The sequence below is a fragment of the Schistosoma haematobium genome, chromosome 1, assembly GCF_000699445.3.
Source record: "Schistosoma haematobium chromosome 1, whole genome shotgun sequence".
In the NCBI taxonomy this organism is placed as follows: domain Eukaryota; kingdom Metazoa; phylum Platyhelminthes; class Trematoda; order Strigeidida; family Schistosomatidae; genus Schistosoma; species Schistosoma haematobium.
This window is the reverse complement of record NC_067196.1, coordinates 37,416,363-37,436,805: the sequence shown is the minus strand read 5'-3', so window position 1 is coordinate 37,436,805 and position 20,443 is coordinate 37,416,363. Positions and strand designations below refer to the sequence as shown.

The 20,443-nt window shown below is 39.9% G+C and overlaps 1 protein-coding gene across 1 annotated transcript; it reads right to left on the bottom strand.

The window, feature by feature from the left end:
• Window positions 1-2,363: 2,363 nt before the first annotated feature.
• Window positions 2,364-19,746, bottom strand: MS3_00009274 (uncharacterized protein). Its single transcript, XM_051217626.1, has 10 exons — window positions 19,626-19,746; window positions 17,879-17,943; window positions 17,700-17,837; window positions 17,348-17,664; window positions 16,082-16,308; window positions 14,600-15,004; window positions 9,043-9,765; window positions 6,621-6,832; window positions 6,071-6,314; window positions 2,364-4,318 (listed from the first exon to the last, which is right to left on the bottom strand). The coding sequence occupies exons 3-10, from the start codon at window positions 17,828-17,830 to the stop codon at window positions 3,968-3,970; spliced, it is 2,610 nt and encodes an 869-aa protein (XP_051073950.1). The 5' UTR covers window positions 17,831-17,837; window positions 17,879-17,943; window positions 19,626-19,746; the 3' UTR covers window positions 2,364-3,967.
• Between the last annotated feature and the right edge of the window lie 697 nt (window positions 19,747-20,443).

Below are 20,443 nucleotides of genomic sequence, written 5' to 3'. Positions count from 1 at the left end.
AATCAGTTTCTCAACCATTCAGTAATGAATGTCCACGCAGTGTTTTATCCAGAGTGATGAGTTGGCACGTTCTAATATTAGCCTATCACTGAATCGCAGAATATTTATCGGGTCTAGTTTTTAAAGCTTATCGATTCATCAGTGCATTTGGTAGAAATCAAGGTCATTATCGGTACACTGGACTACAATAAATTTTATCTCTCTGACTCAGTCCACTTTAAGTTACTGATCTACGATTCTAACCAGAATTAATGAAGACTATTCAAAACATTCTGTGGATGTTTTCACATATACAAAGTGCTGGGTCATAAGATGTTTGTCTTTGAAGTTTCTTGAGTGTTTGCTGTATATTAAAGAAGATCCACCTAGAACAATCCAAATATAATGCTTGAAAATTTCACAAATATCTGGAGTTAGACAACGCTTTAATCAGTAACACCTTCTTATATGAATCGTACCCACCAAGTGAAATCAAAAGACAGGAGCGAGGAGGTTAGAAAATATATTTGATTGGTTGTCTATGTACCGAGGATCGTCTGATCTAATCTGGCTAGCGATTGCAAGGGTTGTTGAGCACGGCGTTTCCACTCGTGATCTGGTGCTGATGCACGACCGAGTACCTTCAGCTAGGTGAGTCCATTAAGACTAATGTGATCAGCATCGGATGTCGAAGACTTACAGAGCTATTTATTTTGGGGATTTATTTACCGCTACAGATCACCCCTCCCCTAATGGGGTAGTGATGACTCTAAGACGTGGCCAGGCAAAAGTTTAAACCCAACGAGTTTGGCGTTGATAAACACTCTTCTGATAGCTTTCTAGGTTTAGCAGCGTCTGGTCATCTTTCCTTACGATGAGGGACCATGTAGTATAATATAATAATAAAGAAACAGCGTACAATGAAAATTTCGGTTCATCGTAAACTTCGTCGTTGTTTTTCGTCTTTTCCCGCCGTTCTGGAAAATAAAAAAGCATATGTAAGTGCATGTCGAAATACACACGTACGCGCGTATAAACACAAAGTGGGCGAACAAGAGGAAAATGAACTCATGCACACGTGATAGCGTAGGATTTTCACAAAATGGTCTTTTTGAAATAAAAATATAAACAAATAAGCATATTGAAATCGTTTTATATATAGTACAAAGAGAAAATCGAGATGATATAAAATGTCAACTAGTATCTTACATGTAATAATCGTCCAAATGTTCTATCAATCTTACTCTTCTTCCAGAACGCGTTGTTTTAAGTTTATTTTCAGATAATAACGAAGTACCACGTTGGGCTCACCAGTGTTTTTCACTAGCGTAGATGACCTTTATCGAATGATTGGGGGCCTATTAGAATTAGACGGGAATGGTGTGACAAACAAGCTAACGACGGCATCACACCTGGCGGTCACCACCTTATCTGGATTGCCCCATAGACGTACCAAGTTCCTATAGATGCTTTGAAGACTTTACAATACAAAGGACGTTATTACACAAATATATTTAAAGTAGATACTAGTGAAAGTAAGACCCCCAACACATGGGCCAGTCCATGGCATACGATTAACTGATGCGCTTTGGTCTTCCTTGACCTTGACAGGGATTAGTGACATTTCGCTGGCACTACATGCTGGTTAAATTCAGTTGTGAGAAAGAGTAGTTGATTTCTTTCTCCATGTACATACATCTCATCGGTATGATGATTTCGTTTCATTATTCGTTTAGTTCTACATTAAACAACAAGTTACAAACCATAAACATTTCACGATTACACTCATGTGGTGTTTCAATGAACTAATGATTACTTTGTACTTGTTGAATGCTTCATTTCGAATTGTAAATACAGTACATTCGTTTGTGGTTATCTAGTACTTCTTGATCCTATTACGTTATTTCTGTGATTCTTAGTTCGTACTATAATTCAAATAATCCTGATTATCACAACTCATTCTGTTAAATAAGTGCGCGATGAATTTCGTGTAATCGAACCGTTACTTACCATCCAAAATTATACATCAATAGTTAGTCGGTCAAAAATACTACAATCGAAATCCGATAAGGACAGCATAGGATGACTGAGCTACTAACAATCATCGCTTCTTATCAATCATAATTGCATGCATAAATTCACTCTGCATCTATCTTGAAACACTTAGCATCTTTATCGTTCCGTCTCCACTGAGGTCGCTTGCATTCGTGCCTCTCCTGTCTCACTCAATGTTTGTATATTCGTGTTGACATTGTCACCATTTGAACGATGTAGTTCCATCTTGACGGATAATAATTTCCTGTTAACGTTTCTAACCTGCAAAAGTTATTGTCATTCATTTCATCGATAACTAACATTGATATCCCATCTGTTCTAATGGATCAATCCAGACTTATTATCAATAGTGACAGTGAATGTTATACATACCATTATTGTTAAATATATTGAGTGATACAAGTTGCAAATTTTGCTTTATTTATGTTTTGAAGTGATCTCTTAATAAATTAAATTTCCTGTTCATTGATTTTCATCGACTGTAAGATAGTCAGTCATAGACAATGTAGAATTTGGCAAATACCTGCATCGGTTCAAGTCCATAAATCATTTAGGCACCACCAGATGAAACTGCCAAGATGAATACGAATGGTAGAATGAGTGATAGTATCAGTAATAGTAGAAAATATCGGGCTTAAACAACATGGTCCGACAAGAATAAATGAGACTGTATAATAAACGGTATAAGATCATTTTAAAGTTCAAGATCAAAAGAAAGATAAATATTGAATGCATATGTTTCACTGTAACCTTATCCGAGTCAACCCACACAGGCCTCCAACCTTGATCCCGGTCAACGAACGTATGCCAAAGAACGAGTTTGAACCTACTAACATGGCTTAATCCAATTATCAATGAGTACATGAACTAATCCCATGTCTTGGTTTGAAAACCTGTAGCTTTCTTCCAACCGACTCCTACAACAAAAGATCCCCTCACGCTGGGTTTCTTCAAAATAAATATATGATTATGTGCGATCTGATCTGAAACCCCAACAAATAACTCAGCTCTCTGCAGAAATCAAGGTTCGTCATTACAACACATGTAATCATTTTGTACACCAATTATTTCAACTGTCGATTGATTGTTTGAAATTTGTAGTCAGAGCAATTTTCACAATCATATGACCAAAATAAATCTCTGAGCAAGCGTAAGAATAACCTCCAATGAGTCGCAATATGCTCCTAAATCATGTAAGCTAATTAGATGAGTTACATATTTATCGCCTTAAGAATTTTCAACCGTGTCAAGGTCACTTTAATTGTACATCCTTTCAATGCTATCGGTCGCTAGGTTTACATTTGCAATTGTATCATACACCATCAACTACCTAATCTCCTTCAGTCTTTCTGAACGGCATTCTTGTTGTTTAATATACCTTACCACCAATGATAATACTATTATTGATCCGACTCATTTGATTTCAAACTGGTCCATTCCAGTTAATTGTATTGATGTGATGTGGCTACTAGGTCACTTGTATATTTGTCTCAGAACAAACATCGGTTATTACTGACTGATCCAATTCTTCAAAGTTCCACAACTGACTATTAACACAATCCTCATGCTAATTCAACCCATCAAGCAGTTTTAATACACTATACACTGGTTAAAAATGAGTAGTTGAAACTATGTCTATCTAATATATATTTTGTGAAAGCGTATGTTCACCCTGACAATCTTTTGCTGCTTGTGAAACACTCAATTATATTCTGAACAACAGCAAAACTAATACAAGTAGAAACATGATAAATAAAAAACACACTTTGGATAGCACAAGTATCACATATTTTATTAAGTATTCATTTGAAGAAATCGTCACAGCCAACCATGAAAAAAGTATGCTGAAACAATACATTAAAAAATCAAGCAAGTATAAAGAAATAGATTAAAGCAAAACTCATGAATGCAAACAGTAAATATCGATTGAGCTTCATTTTCCATCTACGTTGCCTGAAACCTCTGAAGCACGTTTACGAGAAGAACCTTCAAACACTGAACCAATTAAACCATGAGCGGTAGTTAACAAATTCACTGGTGTCGTCCCATCTGTAATTAATGTACTTTGTAGGCCCAAAGCGTTCAACATGCTCAGATTATGGTCTGATTCGGCTGTTGCCATTGCACGTAGTGTATCTGCACCTAATGCATTCACCATTGAAATGAAACGCGATTTCTCGATTTCTGTTTCGTCTTCCTTATACTTTAGAGCTAATTCATTCTTTTCCTTGATATAGGCGATCTCTGCAGCTCGAGCCAATTTGAGTCTTTCTAATTCTGCATTCTGAAAATATTGTTTAGATTCATAAAACAATACGATCAATGATTGAGATATCGGGATAGGGAAGATTAGATCTGACATCCATAAGTGGAAAACTTTCGAAGCACCAATGCGTCCTACAATCATTATTATCATACTGTAGGATTATTCACATGTGGTCTAATTGTAGAATACGGGGATATGTCTACTAATGGTAGAGGTCGCTTTAGACCGCTAACCATAAATCAACTTCGGTATTTCCAGTAATTTGAGTACATGAAATCCCAGAGATTACATTTGTAAAGAATATTGTTTGGAAAATTTAAGAAATCTTCAAAAACAATGAGGATATGATTACCCTATGAAATTTAACTGCCAGTTCAGCTTCCTTATGTTCTCAAACGTCGACAATAAAAACAAAACGTGACAGCAATTCTGCAAATACATTTTATGTCATTCCTTCTCTCCTCTCATTACATTCTACTACTATATTTCCTCATTTTATTATTGAGGTGTTTATCCGGCTACATTCCCAGTCTCTGTGTCGCACTGGATGTGTTGAAACACAACTCCGGTTTGCACGCTTAGAAAGCTTTTTTACAAACAGAATCACAAGTCAGAGCACGAAATTTAGTTACGCAAACTCATTGCTGCCGGATGACATTACTGAACATGTGCCTGACGTCATTTTTAAACCGGATTCAGACTCACCATACGATTGTCTAAAAACGTAGGTCATTCGTGTTACATCTCTCACCGACCAGCAGACATTTGACGTGTTTATCTGGCTACATTCTTAGTCTCTATGTCGCACTTATTTGACAACAGATGTCTTAGAAATATTGCTGGCGTCTGCTGGGATCGCCGGGTAATTAATAGTCAGGTTAGACACAAGGTGTTAGGGAATGATGGTAAATCAGTTGATGAGGTTGTGAATCTTCATCGACTGAGATGGTTGGGCCACGTGTTACGTATGCCCAAATACCGATTACCACGACGTGCAATGCTAACCGTTGTTCGGGATGGTTGGAAGAAAGTTAGGGGCGGCCAAACCAAAACGTGGCATCAGTGCTTGAAGTCACTAACTTCTAGTCTGAGCCATGTTGGTAGATGCAGACTACCTGGGTGGGGTCCGCGTGACTGTCGTAACCAATGGTTGGAGACTCTTGGTGATATGGCTCAGAATCGATCACAATGGCGTCGGTGTATACACTCTCTATCTTCCCTTAAACTAAGAGATTAAAATTGCTTCATATGTTTCTTTCTACGAACTAAATCTCTCTTCGTGTACTATATCCTTATTGCAATCTTTCTTTTATATATTACCACCTCTGTATTAACTACTTTTATGAATCCGGTGTCCATCTTGTTGTGTTAATGAAGTATGGCAACTTGGACCGATGCATATACGTGCCTGGTCCTACGTTGTAGCTGACTGACTGACTGACTATGTCGCACTGAATGTGTTGAAACACAATGACAAATTATGAATACTGAACAATAATTATTGTTTCAAAGTCTCTTCATCAGTTTATCACGTTGAGTTTCATTACAAGTGCATGTAACAAATCCATGTATAATGTTTATGAGCTGAAACTCGAACGAAATCAGTCTTTCACGATATATAATTCAATCTAACATCGAACAAGTTTTCATTACATCCACTTACTATCATGTCAGAAACTATAACAAGACTAACACAAATATTCTCACAAATTTGAGTCGCAATTGTAGATAGAGAAAACAAATTGAAAATGTAACTGCAAACATCCTCACCGTTTCAATAGATAAGGCTTCTGCTCGAAGTTTAGCTTCTTCCACTGCAGCTTGACTGGAAATACGATTCGCCTCAGCTCGACTCTCTGCTTCGGCCTTCGCTTGACTACTACTTTCCAGTGCAGCCAGTTGCACTCGGATTTCAAGCAAATTACGCCTGGCTTGTTCAGCAGCCGCTTCATCCTCAATTCTTTGACGCTCTAACCGACCTCTGGCTTCCTGTTCGAGTCTTTCCGCTTCGTGACTAAAATACAATACCACAGAATAAACTTCACTATCGAAAACTTCATTCCCGGTTCTCAGCATGACAATTAAATACCTTACCCCTAGTATTCATACTCGAAATGAAATTTTCAAAACAGACAAAGGTAATGCCCCATTACACATCAACTATACACTATAAACCGGGGAAAAGAAACAGTGGAAACACGTTATATTGTAAAGAAAACTTAACCGACTAACACTACTGACTTCATGCACACCTTTACGAGTATTGTACACATGACTAAACAGTTCAAAATATTTTCCAAAACGAATGCAGCTTGCTTACCGTGCAGCTGCCTCTTGCGAATTGGTCGTTATCTCAATGGCAAGTTGGACTGACTTCTGCAACGAATCCCGAGTTCGTTGATCCACTGGCTCCACAGACTGTACATCCACGCTTGTAATATGCAGGTTATTTTGAGGAAAAACTATTCGATCCCGAACCTTTCCAGCTTCATCCAATCCGAATACGGAGGCACGAATAATTCGTGATGAGTGCTAAATAAAAATATAGAAGAAACGAGTATGGTTCATGACAGTGTTTCCGCCTACATGGGGACTCATCAATCAGATCTAACCAAGTCCCGGCTAGTATTGAAGTTTCTCTTGAGGCTCGAAATCAGTAATCAACACTTACAGTACCAAAATCTAGTTCACAAAACCACCATACCTTTCTTTAAAAAATCTAACTGGCAGTAGAGGTATAAGGCTCCCCACCGAAACAAAACCCGTATGATTACACTAATTTCGTACTCAGACACTGGTGGTGTTTTAGCGTTAACGCACGAATTTTGAGCAACTTTTGCGGCTTACCACTAATTTCCTTAAACAAAACACTGAATGAACCATTTTCTATTCTCATAGAAAGTCCTGATCTTTAAGATGTCCTCAGCTGACAACCATCACTGTAGCTGTGACCTATCTACCGTCAATATACACCCATTAAAGTCAGAATAACATCGTGTTGACGAGTAACTACTTTGAACGATTCTCCAGAACTACGTCTCTCTTCAAATACAATTACTTGACCGATGCATATATGTGCTTGGTCCTACGTTGTAGCTGGGTGACTTACTGATTCAATTCTTATTCTTCATCACCAAAATTTATCTTACTGTAAACCAACCAGATCATTTTGATGAAGGAATCTTCTTACTACTCCATTCTATATTTGAGAAACAAGTATGGTGGTACGCAATGTGAATATTGAAAGTGGAAAGAATAATACATCATTTAACAAACTTTCTGGGAATCACAATGACTCCTCTCTCCATAAAATTCTACACAGTTCATGTGACACATTTTGTTACAACTCGGTACACTTTCTAGGATGGAGATACAAAACAGTAGTCATTGAGAAACAGAAGCTTTAACTCAACTACATAAATAACTGACCTATGTAATACTCATGGTCAACTTTAAGTTTCTTATTAAATGGTACAACACCACTAAGTATGTTTATTTCGAATAAGAGATTGGATTTCAAGTAAATTTTACTGGCTCTCAGACTTGTCCTTACTAGTCTGCATTGAACCATGGTATTTTGAGCATTTTGGAACGAAGATTCTTCAACTCAAGCATCACACATTCAAAAATAGATGCTGAAATTCTAACCGTAAGTAGCTAATTCAACATGAAGATATGACACTCACCAACTACATCACAAAGCACAAATCGCTGACACATTGAATAATGAATTTTGATACGGTCTTTAAGTACCGCATGCATTATGCAAAAGTGCAAATCTACAGCAAAATGATCTGGTCTGGCTGTATCACTTTAAGAGTGAAGATTATGACTCCAGAAGGTGAAAGAAACAAGTTGCCTTAAAGTGTCCAACCAAGGTTCTTTTCAAATCATTGCAAATTTACAGTAACAGAGCCAGGTGAGCAATTCTGATGACATTGTGCACATTCATTGATTGAATTGCTTTGTTATAGGTAATGCATGTTCACTGAATACATTGCTGTGCTATGCTGGTTAAAATAGGAGCACAATTGTATAACTAGGTACTGACGTCCAAGTACAAATGCACTGAACAAATGCTATTAGTCGGTGAAGAATTTAAACGACATCGCTCTATATCGGTATCAGTATCAGTACCACACATTCTATCATACTTTAACTTTCCATAGATTCTGAACAACAAACTATTCTAGATTTTCACTCAACCATTCTACTTGTCTTTCTTTCAGTTTCCTACTACACTTGGTATTACTATCTTTCCTCCAACTACTTGTTACTCGTTTATTTATTCTCACTGTGTGTATGTATTCGATAGTAATTGAATAGATATTCATTCGTACTACATTGTACGTTGTTGCTGTCCATCTTCCCACCTCCGAAAAACTCAGTCAAGTTTCTAAGATATGTTTACTAAACGTTTCTGAATAGCTCTCGTCCGCGACAACATGCTAACAAAGGGTGTAAAGCATATATGTTGTTGCATGAAGTTTGGTCATATCACTCTCTTATCACTAAGAGTCACAATCACACTACAACTTAACACCACAAATCAATCCTTCATTTAGATATCGCAGTAACTAATAATGTCTCTAACAAAACGTATACAGTTGCTACGAGAATTTCGTGAGAAGGCACCTAAACGATTGACGATTAATTGAGGCTTCATCCACCTGCATAAATTTGCAATATGATCAGTGTACTGATCTAATAAAATCACTAGACTGTAAAATGATAAACCTTACCTTATGAAAATCATCGAATTGGACAGATGCAACAGTGCCACGAACACGAGATGCAATAGCTTTACAAGCATCTCCAACAAAATCAGGTACTGAAAATAACTTAGCAGCATCGGCTGCACTGCATGATGGAGAGACATCGAACACCCAATTGTACGATAGTTGCAAAGACAAGCGAGCATGGTCCGCAGTTTCAACAATTACAACATCGGTACAAAAATCTGGACCTAACAGTAAACATAGACTTTTAATCACATTCGGTTTCTTCGGTTTCCCACCACTCAGGCTCAAACGAGTAAATTGTTCATCCGGTCCTAACATAGCTAAATTTGGTCCAAACTCGACTCTTGCCCTTTTATTTTTATAGTCATAAATTTGAACTGCAGCATTGTGTGGAACACGGAAAGTAACTACACGAGTTGGGTCAAGACGGTTAACTGAATCTGGAGAAGATCGAACTCCGCGGTCAGCAAATGGGTCAATATTACTTTCCAGCAACTGAACAACCTCGGGTGGGAGTTTCTTCTCCCATAATTCTTCATCTTGATTTAACATATAAGCTTCACCAATAACAGCACGAACTTGTCCTGTTTGCATATTACGAACATAGATCCCTTCATTACAATCGAGAGGAATTACATCACGACGGTCTATCACATCCACTTCAACAGGAGGTATGTATTCGATGGGTCCACGTAACATCCACCGATCACCAGGACGACGTATCTAAAACCAGTGAGGTGTTAAATAAAATCAAAACACTAAGTATGGTAGTATTCAACTTAGCAGGGTAAACATCTCTACCAAATAATAAATATTTCTTTAATAAATTAGCGCTCACTGAAGAGAGGAAACAATCATAACGAACGGGAAAATAATAAGTGGATTGATTCGAACTGGATCAGCAAAATAAACACAACAATAACATCTTGAAAAGGCGAGTTCGCCCCCTGAATGCCCTGGTACGGCCGAGAGTGGGGAGAGTCCGCTCTCCCTCTCGAAATACTCTCACACGGCCACGCGTATACAGCCTCTGCCAGGGAAGTCCTACTCATTGCCTTCTCGTGGCGGGGGTGTTGTTTACGAAAATGAGAGGACGAAAAGCGAATGTCCGGCGCTTTAACCGGACTCCAAAACAATGGTGCACATGGGCTGGCTCCAGTATCCTGCGGGAACAAATGGCGTATGAACCAATCGTTGGTCACCGGCTACCATGGGACTGCATCTCCTTACGATGCTCCACTGCCTTGTGGGTTAGACCTTTAGGTCAAAGGCTCGGGGAGTGGCCCCCTAAGATAACCACCTGCTTCGGTTTGGGCACCCGGGTAGTATCACAGCCCACACACAAATTGATGAACTCTTTATGCCTATGGAAATTACCTTTCTCGCTTTGAAAAACAAACAATTGATTCAGATTATTATCATTACAATTATTGTCATTATTAATACTATTATTATTATTATTACTACTATTATTGTCATTATTATTATTATTATTATTATTATTATTATTATTATTATTATTATTTCCCACATTATTCACCCTCTTTTATACTTATACAGCGGCTCGTCTTTGGTGGAAATTCGACTGTATCTAAACGTTCTCGAGTCACTGTCCGGTTGAAAATTGTATGTTACCACCGAATACGAGGACTGAAGCAGTTTTTCTGAAACCACGTGCACCATTCAAACTGGATGACTTCAACGTTCGCACATTTATGCAGGTCGGACAACAGATAGGGTTGGCTATGTCTTTGGAAAGTCTTAATATTGAGGTTTGTTGTCTATCCGAGACCCGTATTCAAGACTCTGGAGAAGTACTACAAATTCGATCTCCATCTGTTGCTTCGAAAAGCTTGTTTTGCGTGCGCTTATCCGGGTACCCTGTGGCATCTTCGTCTGGTCTTGCTGGCGTTGGTGTCGCACTAAGCGCTAGAGCTGAGGCAGCACTAGTCGATTGGATCCCCATTAACAGTCGGTTATGTGCTGTTAGATTAGAAAGTTCCATCAAAGTGAGAAGAAATCGGCGTGAGAAACGATGTCTTTTCGTCATCTCCGCCTATGCCCCGACAGATTGCAGCCCGGATGCAATCAAGGATGAGTTTTACCACCAGTTATCTGTTCTTCTCCAGAAAGTGCGTTCGACAGATATTGTAGTACTAGCCGGAGACTTGAATGCTCAGGCCGGGCGTCTAGGCACAGAAGAGGGTCGTTTAGGTGGCCGATGGGGACTCGTTGGTCGCAGGTCAGATAACGGGGACCGTCTACTGCAACTTTGCACAGACCACAACCTGTTTCTGGCTAGCACTAACTTTCGGCACAGTCATCGCCGATGTGCCACCTGGCGTCCTCCCTCTGCATCTCAAGCCTGGACTCAGATTGATCACATCGCGATCACCTACCGCTGGCGTGGTTGTGTACAAGACTGCCGCTCCTTTTGGAGTACCTATCTGGACTCTGACCATGCCTTGGTCTGCGCCAATCTTGCCTTACTTTTCAGTGGCCAACGAAGTGACCACCACCAAAAGATTGATGTTAGCAAGCTGGTTGCAACTTCTGTTGCAAGTAAGTATCGAACCGAGCTAGCCTCTAGGCTAGCTACCACTCCACCGAAAAGTATAGATCAGCATTGGTTCCAATTGCATGACGCCATGAAAATGGCGGGTACAGTCAGTTGTGGGTTTGCGAAACGTCCCGCTTTTAAGCACTGGGTTTCTTCAGGTTCCTTACAACTCATTGAAGCCCGACGGTCTACTCCTGGTGACCGTGAGTTTGACCATAAATGAAGGATGTTACGTAAGGAAATTGGGCAAAGCTTGCGTAAGGACCGAGAAGCCTGGTGGTCGATGCGTGCTAATGAGCTGGAAGCAGCAGCTGCATCTGGTAACTACCGGAAGCTCTTCCAGCTCATCCGAGCCACTGGCAGCAAGAAGTCGTGTGAGTGAAACAATCTGCGAGGATGATGGGATGCCAATCACTAACATCCATCGACGTCTTGGACGATGGGCAGAATTTTTTGAAGGGCAGTTCAACTGGCCTGCTGCTCCGGCAACATCGGTCAGACTGGCCTGCCCTCCATGGCCGGTGACGACTGATCCACCAAATGAGGAGGAAGTCCGCAAGGAACTCCAACTCTTGAAGCGTTACAAATCACCTGGCCCAGATGACTTACCTCCGGCTCTTTTTAAAGATGGTGGTGACTTTTTGACTAAGGAATTGACGACTTTGTTTACAAAGGTTTGGGAACTAGAGTGTGTATCAACGTCATGGAATGAGTCGATAGTTGTCCCTATCTTCAAAAAAGGGTTCACGTCGTTCCTATAACAACTATCGGGGGATAAGTTTACTTCCGATTGCGTCCAAACTATTGGCTTCCGTCATTCTTCGTAGGCTGTTCAAAACCCGAGAAAGATTGACTCAAGAGGAGCAGGCTGGGTTTCGTTCTGGTCGAGGATGTATTGATCATATCTTCACCCTCTGCCAAATGTTAGAACACCGCCATACTTTTCAAAGGCCAACAATCGTAGTGTTTCTTGACATCAGGGCTGCCTTCGATTCGTTGGATAGGACTGTTCTCTGGGATTGTCTATTGAAGAAGGGTGTGCCTGAGAAGTTTATTAACATCCTAAAAGCCCTATATACAAACACCTCAGGCAGAGTGAGGGCATACAACCACCTCTCTCCATTGTTCCATTCGAGCAGTGGGGTTAGGCAGGGTTGCCCAATCTCACCATTCCTCTTCAACTTTGCCATCGATGACATTCTGGAAACAGCTCTGATGAATGTAAGTAATGGTGGTGTGGATCTGTTGCCTGGAGAAAGACTTCTCGACTTTGAGTATGCGGACGATATTGTCCTACTGTGCGATAATGCCCAAGGCATGCAATCCGCACTTAATCAGTTGGCAATCAGTGTCCGTAGGTATGGTATGTGCTTTGCACCTTCGAAGTGCAAAGTACTTCTACAAGACTGGCAGGATTCTAATCCTGTACTCACTCTGGATGGTGAGCAGATAGAAGTAGTTGAGAAGTTCGTGTATCTGGGTAGCTGCATAAGTGCTGGTGGGGGTGTGAGTGATGAGATCAATGCACGAATAGTGAAAGCCAGAGCGGCTTATGCCAATCTGGGCCACCTTTGGCGCCTTCGTGATGTTAGTCTGGCTGTAAAAGGCCGGATCTACAACGCGTCGGTGAGAGCAGTTTTGCTCTATGCTTGTGAAACCTGGCCTCTCCGAGTTGAGGACGTTAGACGACTCTCTGTGTTCGATCATCGCTGTCTCCGAAGGATTGCTGACATTCAGTGGCAACACCATGTCAGTAATGCAGAGGTCCGGCATCGTGTGTTCGGGCACAGAGATGATAATTCAATTGGTGTCACCATCTTGAAACACTGACTTCGGTGGCTTGGACATGTTCTCCGAATGTCGTCCCAGAGAATTCCACGTCGTGCATTATTTGCCGACTCTGGGACTGGTTGGAAGAAGCGGAGAGGTGGTCAGTGCATGACATGGTGTCGTGGTATGAAAGAAAGCTGCAAAGGACTGGCTTCTGTTGGTCCTTCACGACTCCCTGGTTGGGGTCTGAGAGATGGTGCAACACAGTGGCTAGAGACGTTATCAGATATGGCTCAGAATAGAAGCCAGTGGCGATCCTGCTGTAACCTTCTTTTACTTTCTTCATAAAAAGTGGTTGTGTCTCCTTTACCTGAAAGATTTCTTCTGATTGTACCTTTTCGTTCCGTCGTTACTACCACACTACCTTACTCCAATCTCTTCGAATTCTCATTGTTTTGTGTGGCGCATATATATTGGCGCTCTCTTGTACCAATATTCATGTGTTCAAATAAATAAATATAAATTTCATGAATATTAAAACACCGAAATGGCAGGACTAACATGTTGAATCTCCGCCATTCGTAAATATTCGATCACCAGACGAGCTCGAGAACTCCGTATGCTAAAGTTACTTGTCTTCGCATATTGCGTTCCATAAACTACATCGCGAAGCCAAACAATATACTAATAATAAGGAATTTTACTAATCAAGTCTCATACTACTGGAAATCTAAGTTCCATGTGACTTAATAATCAAGTACAAGTTCATATACTCAGACTTGAGTCACATTGTTTTGTAAAAATGCTTATTAAGCTACTTGGCTGGTGGAATTCCAACTCAAATTCGAACAATCAAATCTTTCTACATATGAGGCACAACTCTACATAGTAACATACGCACACGTTACCTTAATTATTAGCACTATGCTCTTATATGAATTGTCCTTTCTCCTAGTCAGCCCTAGCATCGATTGAGTCAACAAATTACGTAGGAGATATGCAACCAATTTATCAACACCAAGAACCGCAATCCAGTAAAGTGAACAGACTATAGTTTCACTGACACGCAACACATGCAAAGTCAACATCCAATTCCTCATTAACTATTCAAAACAACAAACCACAAATTCAAATTGGTGTTTAAACTTTTCTAGACTTATGACCATTTTAAGTGAGGTAAATATTAGAACAAATAGACCTGGTTGACAATACAAATTAGAAACTTACACATTTCTGCTTTACAGAGTCCCCCTCAGATATAGCGTCCCCACATATATCGTCAACAAACTGTTCTTTAGCTCGAAGAATAAGGCCTTCGTCGTTCTGCAAAATATAAGCATCTTGAACTCCCGTTTCCAAATACTCTCCTGGTCTCAGAAAGAATGACTTCTCACCACGTACTAATAATTTTCTCCCTAACTGAGGAACACCGTTCTCATCCCAAGGGTTGACTACCACACAAAACTGATGGACACGTAGGATTGTAACATCAACCTCTTTCACAAACTCCTCAAGTGCGCTGCAAATGTGATACTCCGCATCTTCATGTGTAATTAACCACTCTTCACCAGCTTTGCGATATTTCCCGAACTTGTCACAATGAGACTTAACAGCTTTGACACATATCGCTCGCTGAAAATGAATAATAACGTTGACTAAATAAAATATTCAATTGTCAAACCGATACATAATTTTAGAAGCATTATAACTGTCCGTACAGTCTTGGCCCCACGTTGTCGAACAAAGGCATGCACAGACCTATATATCATTCAGTCAAATACACAATACATTACCTATGTAACATACGGGGTGTCAACAAACAAAACACCAATTCTAATTTAAAGGCCTTCACGTCGGGTATCTTTACTTGAAAGTACGTTTGAAAGTTGAGACCATTGTTTAGTCATTGTTTTTATACAAACTTTGATAATCTTTGTCTACTTTTGGAGGAACACCGACGAACAGTAACTGTTCTACAACGTCAAATAAAAGCCTGTGCATGATTGAAGAGATGGCAGACTTCGTACGACTTAAGCTTTGATTTTCAAACCACTATCTTTTCCATTCCGTTTGGTTTGCGTGAAGTCATTACCATAACCTTCTAACGCGAAGCGCACGAAATCCGATACATGTAAATAATTATAGAATGTATATCTGCAAATACATTATGTCGATAGCTTTTAGATTTCTGTAATACGTTTTATAAGTTGGTTAAACAGAGGAACAGATTCATCACCGTTTTGCATCGGTTTAAAAACAATAACAGTGTTTGGTAACGCCTAGTAACAGAATCCAGAATGCACATTCCTTCTCATTTGGGACTCATCAGATTTAAAACGCTCGTGACTTAGTTCCAATATAAAGCCAATCTGGTCAGGAGGCATATATGCTAGAGAGACTGATCTATTGCAGTCCTGAACACCAACAACGGGACAACTCAAACTCGGACAAATAGAAAAGAATAACATGATGTCATACTCATCACAAAAGTCAGTAATATATAATAATAAGCAAAGAATATCTCATTCTGTGGACAGTAGTTTCATAAACAAATATACAGAAATTTACTCTTCTGACCAGTAATCACGTCTACACAGGTTTACACCGACTAATTTTAGTCTCATTACCACAACTTGGTGAAGTATACAACCAGAATATGAGCAATCAGAAAATAGCTAGTTACAAAAGGTTACCTAATAGTTCACGTACTCTGTCTGTTAGTGTAATCGCTTTGCGTTCGTCGACAATTTGCTCACAGACACCAGGGAGGTATGCACCTGGTGTCGTCACTAACCATCGTTCACCGTAAACACGAGGAACACCACCTCGATCGACGCAGTCTTTCGTGGCCTCCATTACAAGAGCAGAGTTGACAAGAATTACTTTGGCTTGCTCGCATTTTATGATTTCAACCTCTTTTCTAGGGTAATAGGTACCTACAGAGGAAAACAAAAGAAATCCACATACAAGTTATACCAACTACATGAATAAAACAAGTTTATTTAAATATTTAAATGGAGTCAGTTTGTTTTCTTTCACTTACATATGGTCAAAACATATATAAAAAACACGAACTTTGATAGCAGCAATTTTAAAAGTCATATGGAAGCATGTACAACTCCTAATTTATAGCACCTCAACTAAGTTCGATACACCGTCTTAACAAGTTCAAATAAAAACAGACACAAAGGCAACTAAACTAATTGTAAGCAGGATCTAGCTACTGTCGACAGTTATCAAGAATTTGTGATGCGACTTGTCCACCTCAGAGAATCCACTGTCTGGTAATCAAAGGCCGATAACTGTACCAAAGTAATACTTCCCAAGATTTAGTGTATTCTAGAAAAGTTGAGTTGGTGATTGACAGATGGTTAATCTAGTCATCACATTTAATAACCACGAGTTCCCGAACCCACAATAAATTACCAGGCAATTCAGGTTTCTTCTGGTCTACAGAAAGTGAATCTTTTCACTAGACACATGCCACCTAACTTCGACGAGCAAAAGTGAGTAGAGTCTGGAAAAAGCTGTACACCAGCGCTCCTGTACACAATTAAATTTATCTTGTATGTAGGATGAGTAATTAGCTTAACATAAGACTGTACTATGACACCTTTTGATCCGAATATCTATGCGTCAATATAATGTAGTCACAGTATGTGTGGAATATACTTACTACAAAGGCGAAACGTTTAACAATTCTACATACAGAACAAACAGCTAGGGATCAAAACAATTCGAAACCCTATAACAATCAATGTGACTGAAACACTCAGTTACTCAATCAGTAATTAAGACAAGCAGATTTTTCAAGAGTTCAAAACCGTTCGTCATACTTTCTCGTTGTGTCAAATATTTTAAACAGCCGAAACTTGCTTCTGGCAGTTTTCACATCCGCGACCATGGTAATAATATCCAGGTCGAATAAATTGTTTCCAAACCAACCACTGATCAACCGGGAAATAAAATACTTACCAGGTCCTTCAAACAACCATTCCTCTCCAGCTATTCGATTAACGTTTCCATCTTCGAAATCCGAAACGGCTCGTAATCTGAGTGCCGAGTTTGGCAGAACAACAGGTAGAGGCCTAACGATATCCTTTAAAGCTTCACCTGGATACAATGGGAAAGGGTCTTGGGCGAAACGGTACTCCTCGTCACCCATTCGAACTTTAACCTGTCCATATTTATCGACTACTGGAACACCATCTTTGTCTGTTATAACAGGGTTTCGAATCACACAGTACATCATCGTCGGGACGACAGTTAGTTCCTCAGGTCCGAGAACAATCCTAAGAAATGATAGGTCGATAGTAAGCGAACTCACTTTTCATCCTGTTGGCAAACATATGTTTTAGGTCCAACAACAAGTGAGGTGACATGAGTATTCAAGTTTAGCACATGAATATAATGCCTCGGACTGATTGAAATAATCGGTGAGTCTGGATTAGACTTCATCTTGAACCTTCAAATATTTTAGTTAGGGGCATAATGCTAATTACTTACCACTAAATTTGTGGAGTAGTTTTTGCTGTGAAAAGGCAGAACTCTATGTTGAGTATCACGACCTTCTATGTAGCAAGAAAATACAAATAACAGAAAATTTAAACACAAGAGTATCTGACTAATAGTGTAGAAACAGTGAGAACTTTAGCCAATGCTTTGACTGAATTTCACATCAATATATTACAGGTGTTGAATTTTATTGCGAAATTAATCCATTCATTTGGCTAAGTAGTTTTGGAATTATAGCTGATCTGAGTTTGTGATGTAAACCCTATATCTAATTCCTAATACTAACTATCAGCAGTAAATATTAATCCTAATTCCTCACTCTCATTCAACCGTAGTATATAGATAGACATTCTCAAGGTCTTTTTAGCGTCGCTCAAAAGTCACACATAAATTATGGTCTCGCCAACTCTTTTTGTTTTCACTAGATCGGGACATCTCAGGCGAGTAGAAAAGCCAACAACGAACAAAATACTCGTGGCATTCTGGTTTTCACACCGAGTCATCAATTCTTGGAACCTGTTACTCAAAGCAGTGGTGTCCGCACCTTAAATTGACTCATCCAAGAGAAGACCAGACACAGAACTGCACTAGGAAAGGAATGGTTCAAATGGTTGTGGACGGAATAGAAGAAGCTTTCGCTTAACAGGCTTCCGTGTCTAGTAGCAGGGGATCACCAAATCCTCCAGGCAGGAACCTAGGTATGTTAACAATAAAAAAGGAAAAGAAATTGGTAAATCATAATGTGATGCTGTCCTTGGTCCTTAAGAATAGGTCAAGTTGCCTCTTGAAGGACTCCTGAGAAGTCGCTTGGACTAGCTCGGCCGGCAGCGAATTCCAGCTTTTGACAACTCTTAAGGAGTAGAAGTTGTGTCTACATTCCGTCTTGCTATGTTGTGTTTCCAGTTTCTGGGTGTTACCCCTTAGATTATTATTCGAACTAAGCTTAAGTAGGTGTTTAAGAGGATGTCCAGAAGTGTTAAGAATACTATAAGCCATTAGTAAATCACCTCTAAGACGCCTATATTCTAGTGGGTAAAGGTCTAGTGAACGGAGGCGTTCTTCGTAAGGCTTAGATTTGAGTCCTCGAACTGATTTCGTAGCTCGCCGTTGGATACGCTCCAAAGTGACCTTGTCCTTATGGAGTGAGGGGGGAGTACTATGTCTCCGTACTCTAAATGGGGACGGATGAAACTATTGAAGATTGTATGGAAAGTTCGTCCGTCAAACTGTCCAAAAATGCGCTTCAACGTTACCAGTGCAAGGTTTGCTCGGAAGGCATTTTTGTCACAGTTAGCGTAAGACTTTAAGTCATGGGGCACCAGGACTCCTAAATCTTTTTCGACTTGGGATACTACTAGAGAGGAGTTTCCTAAGTTGTAACTGTAGTTTGCGACATGTCGCAGATGGACTACTTTACACTTTGAAGTGTTAAAGGTAAGTCCGTTATCGTCTGCCCAACTTTGAAGTCGCGTCAGATCCTCCTGAAGTGCCTGTGTATCGTCTTGGTTGCGTATCTCTCTCCAAAGTTTCACGTCGTCGGCAAAAAGTAGTAAGTCTGACGTTACCTGTTGAGGAAGATCATTTATGTAGATCAAGAAGAGAAGAGGCCCTAGTACTGAGCCCTGGGGGACCCCACTAGGACATTCCATAGCCTGAGATAAAGTGAAATTAACCCTAACCTTAAAGTGTCGATTTTTTAGGTATGAAGTAAGCCAATCGATTAGAGGTGGTTTGATACCTAGTCGTTTGAGCTTGTTGCAGGATATGCCTTTTAAGAGAACTGACCGTACTGCACGAATCCAAACCTGAAATATTAACAGTCCTACACACTACTCCGCAGCTTTAACCTTGAACGGCAGCACGAAAAAACAGTCTGCGAGAGTTAGAATACTCATTGAATATTCACTTGTGAGTCGTATATAAACGTTAAATCATACTTCCCACCTAATTTCACAGATATTTCACTGACTTGCATGAAAAAACAGAATCCAGACACCTAGATGAATAAGAGATTGATCGAGATGCAGTAACAGATTCAGTTTCAGGTTGGAATGGACAGGAGTCTTGATGGCCTGTGTTAGTCCTGGCAATGGTGGTCTCTCAGTTGATCTAACTTCCATTTGAAAGATGCGACGGATGAAGCCTCAACCACGTGCTAAGGTAATGAATTTCACTCGCTAACAAGTAAATTGTTCTGGGCTTGTGGAAGATTTTTTGAGTGTCCTCGTAAATTCTGTTTTGAAAGGCGAGAAAAATGAAGGTACACCAAGTGCAAATTTATCACCAAGCACTTTGAAAACTGCGATCGTGTCGCCTCAAGCTCTAGTACAGTGTAGTACATAAACATTGTGAAGGCTCTTTACTCGAACACTACTAGTCGAGTCAGAGCTTATGGCGAACTGTCATCTGCTTTTGCAACCTCAAATGGTGTCCGCCAAGGCTGTCCACTTTCTCCATTTTTGTTGAACTTCATCATAGACCTACTGATGGAAATAACTTTCTCGTCGACTAAATTTTCGAAGATCGATCTCGTACTAGGAGGTACAGTTATTGACT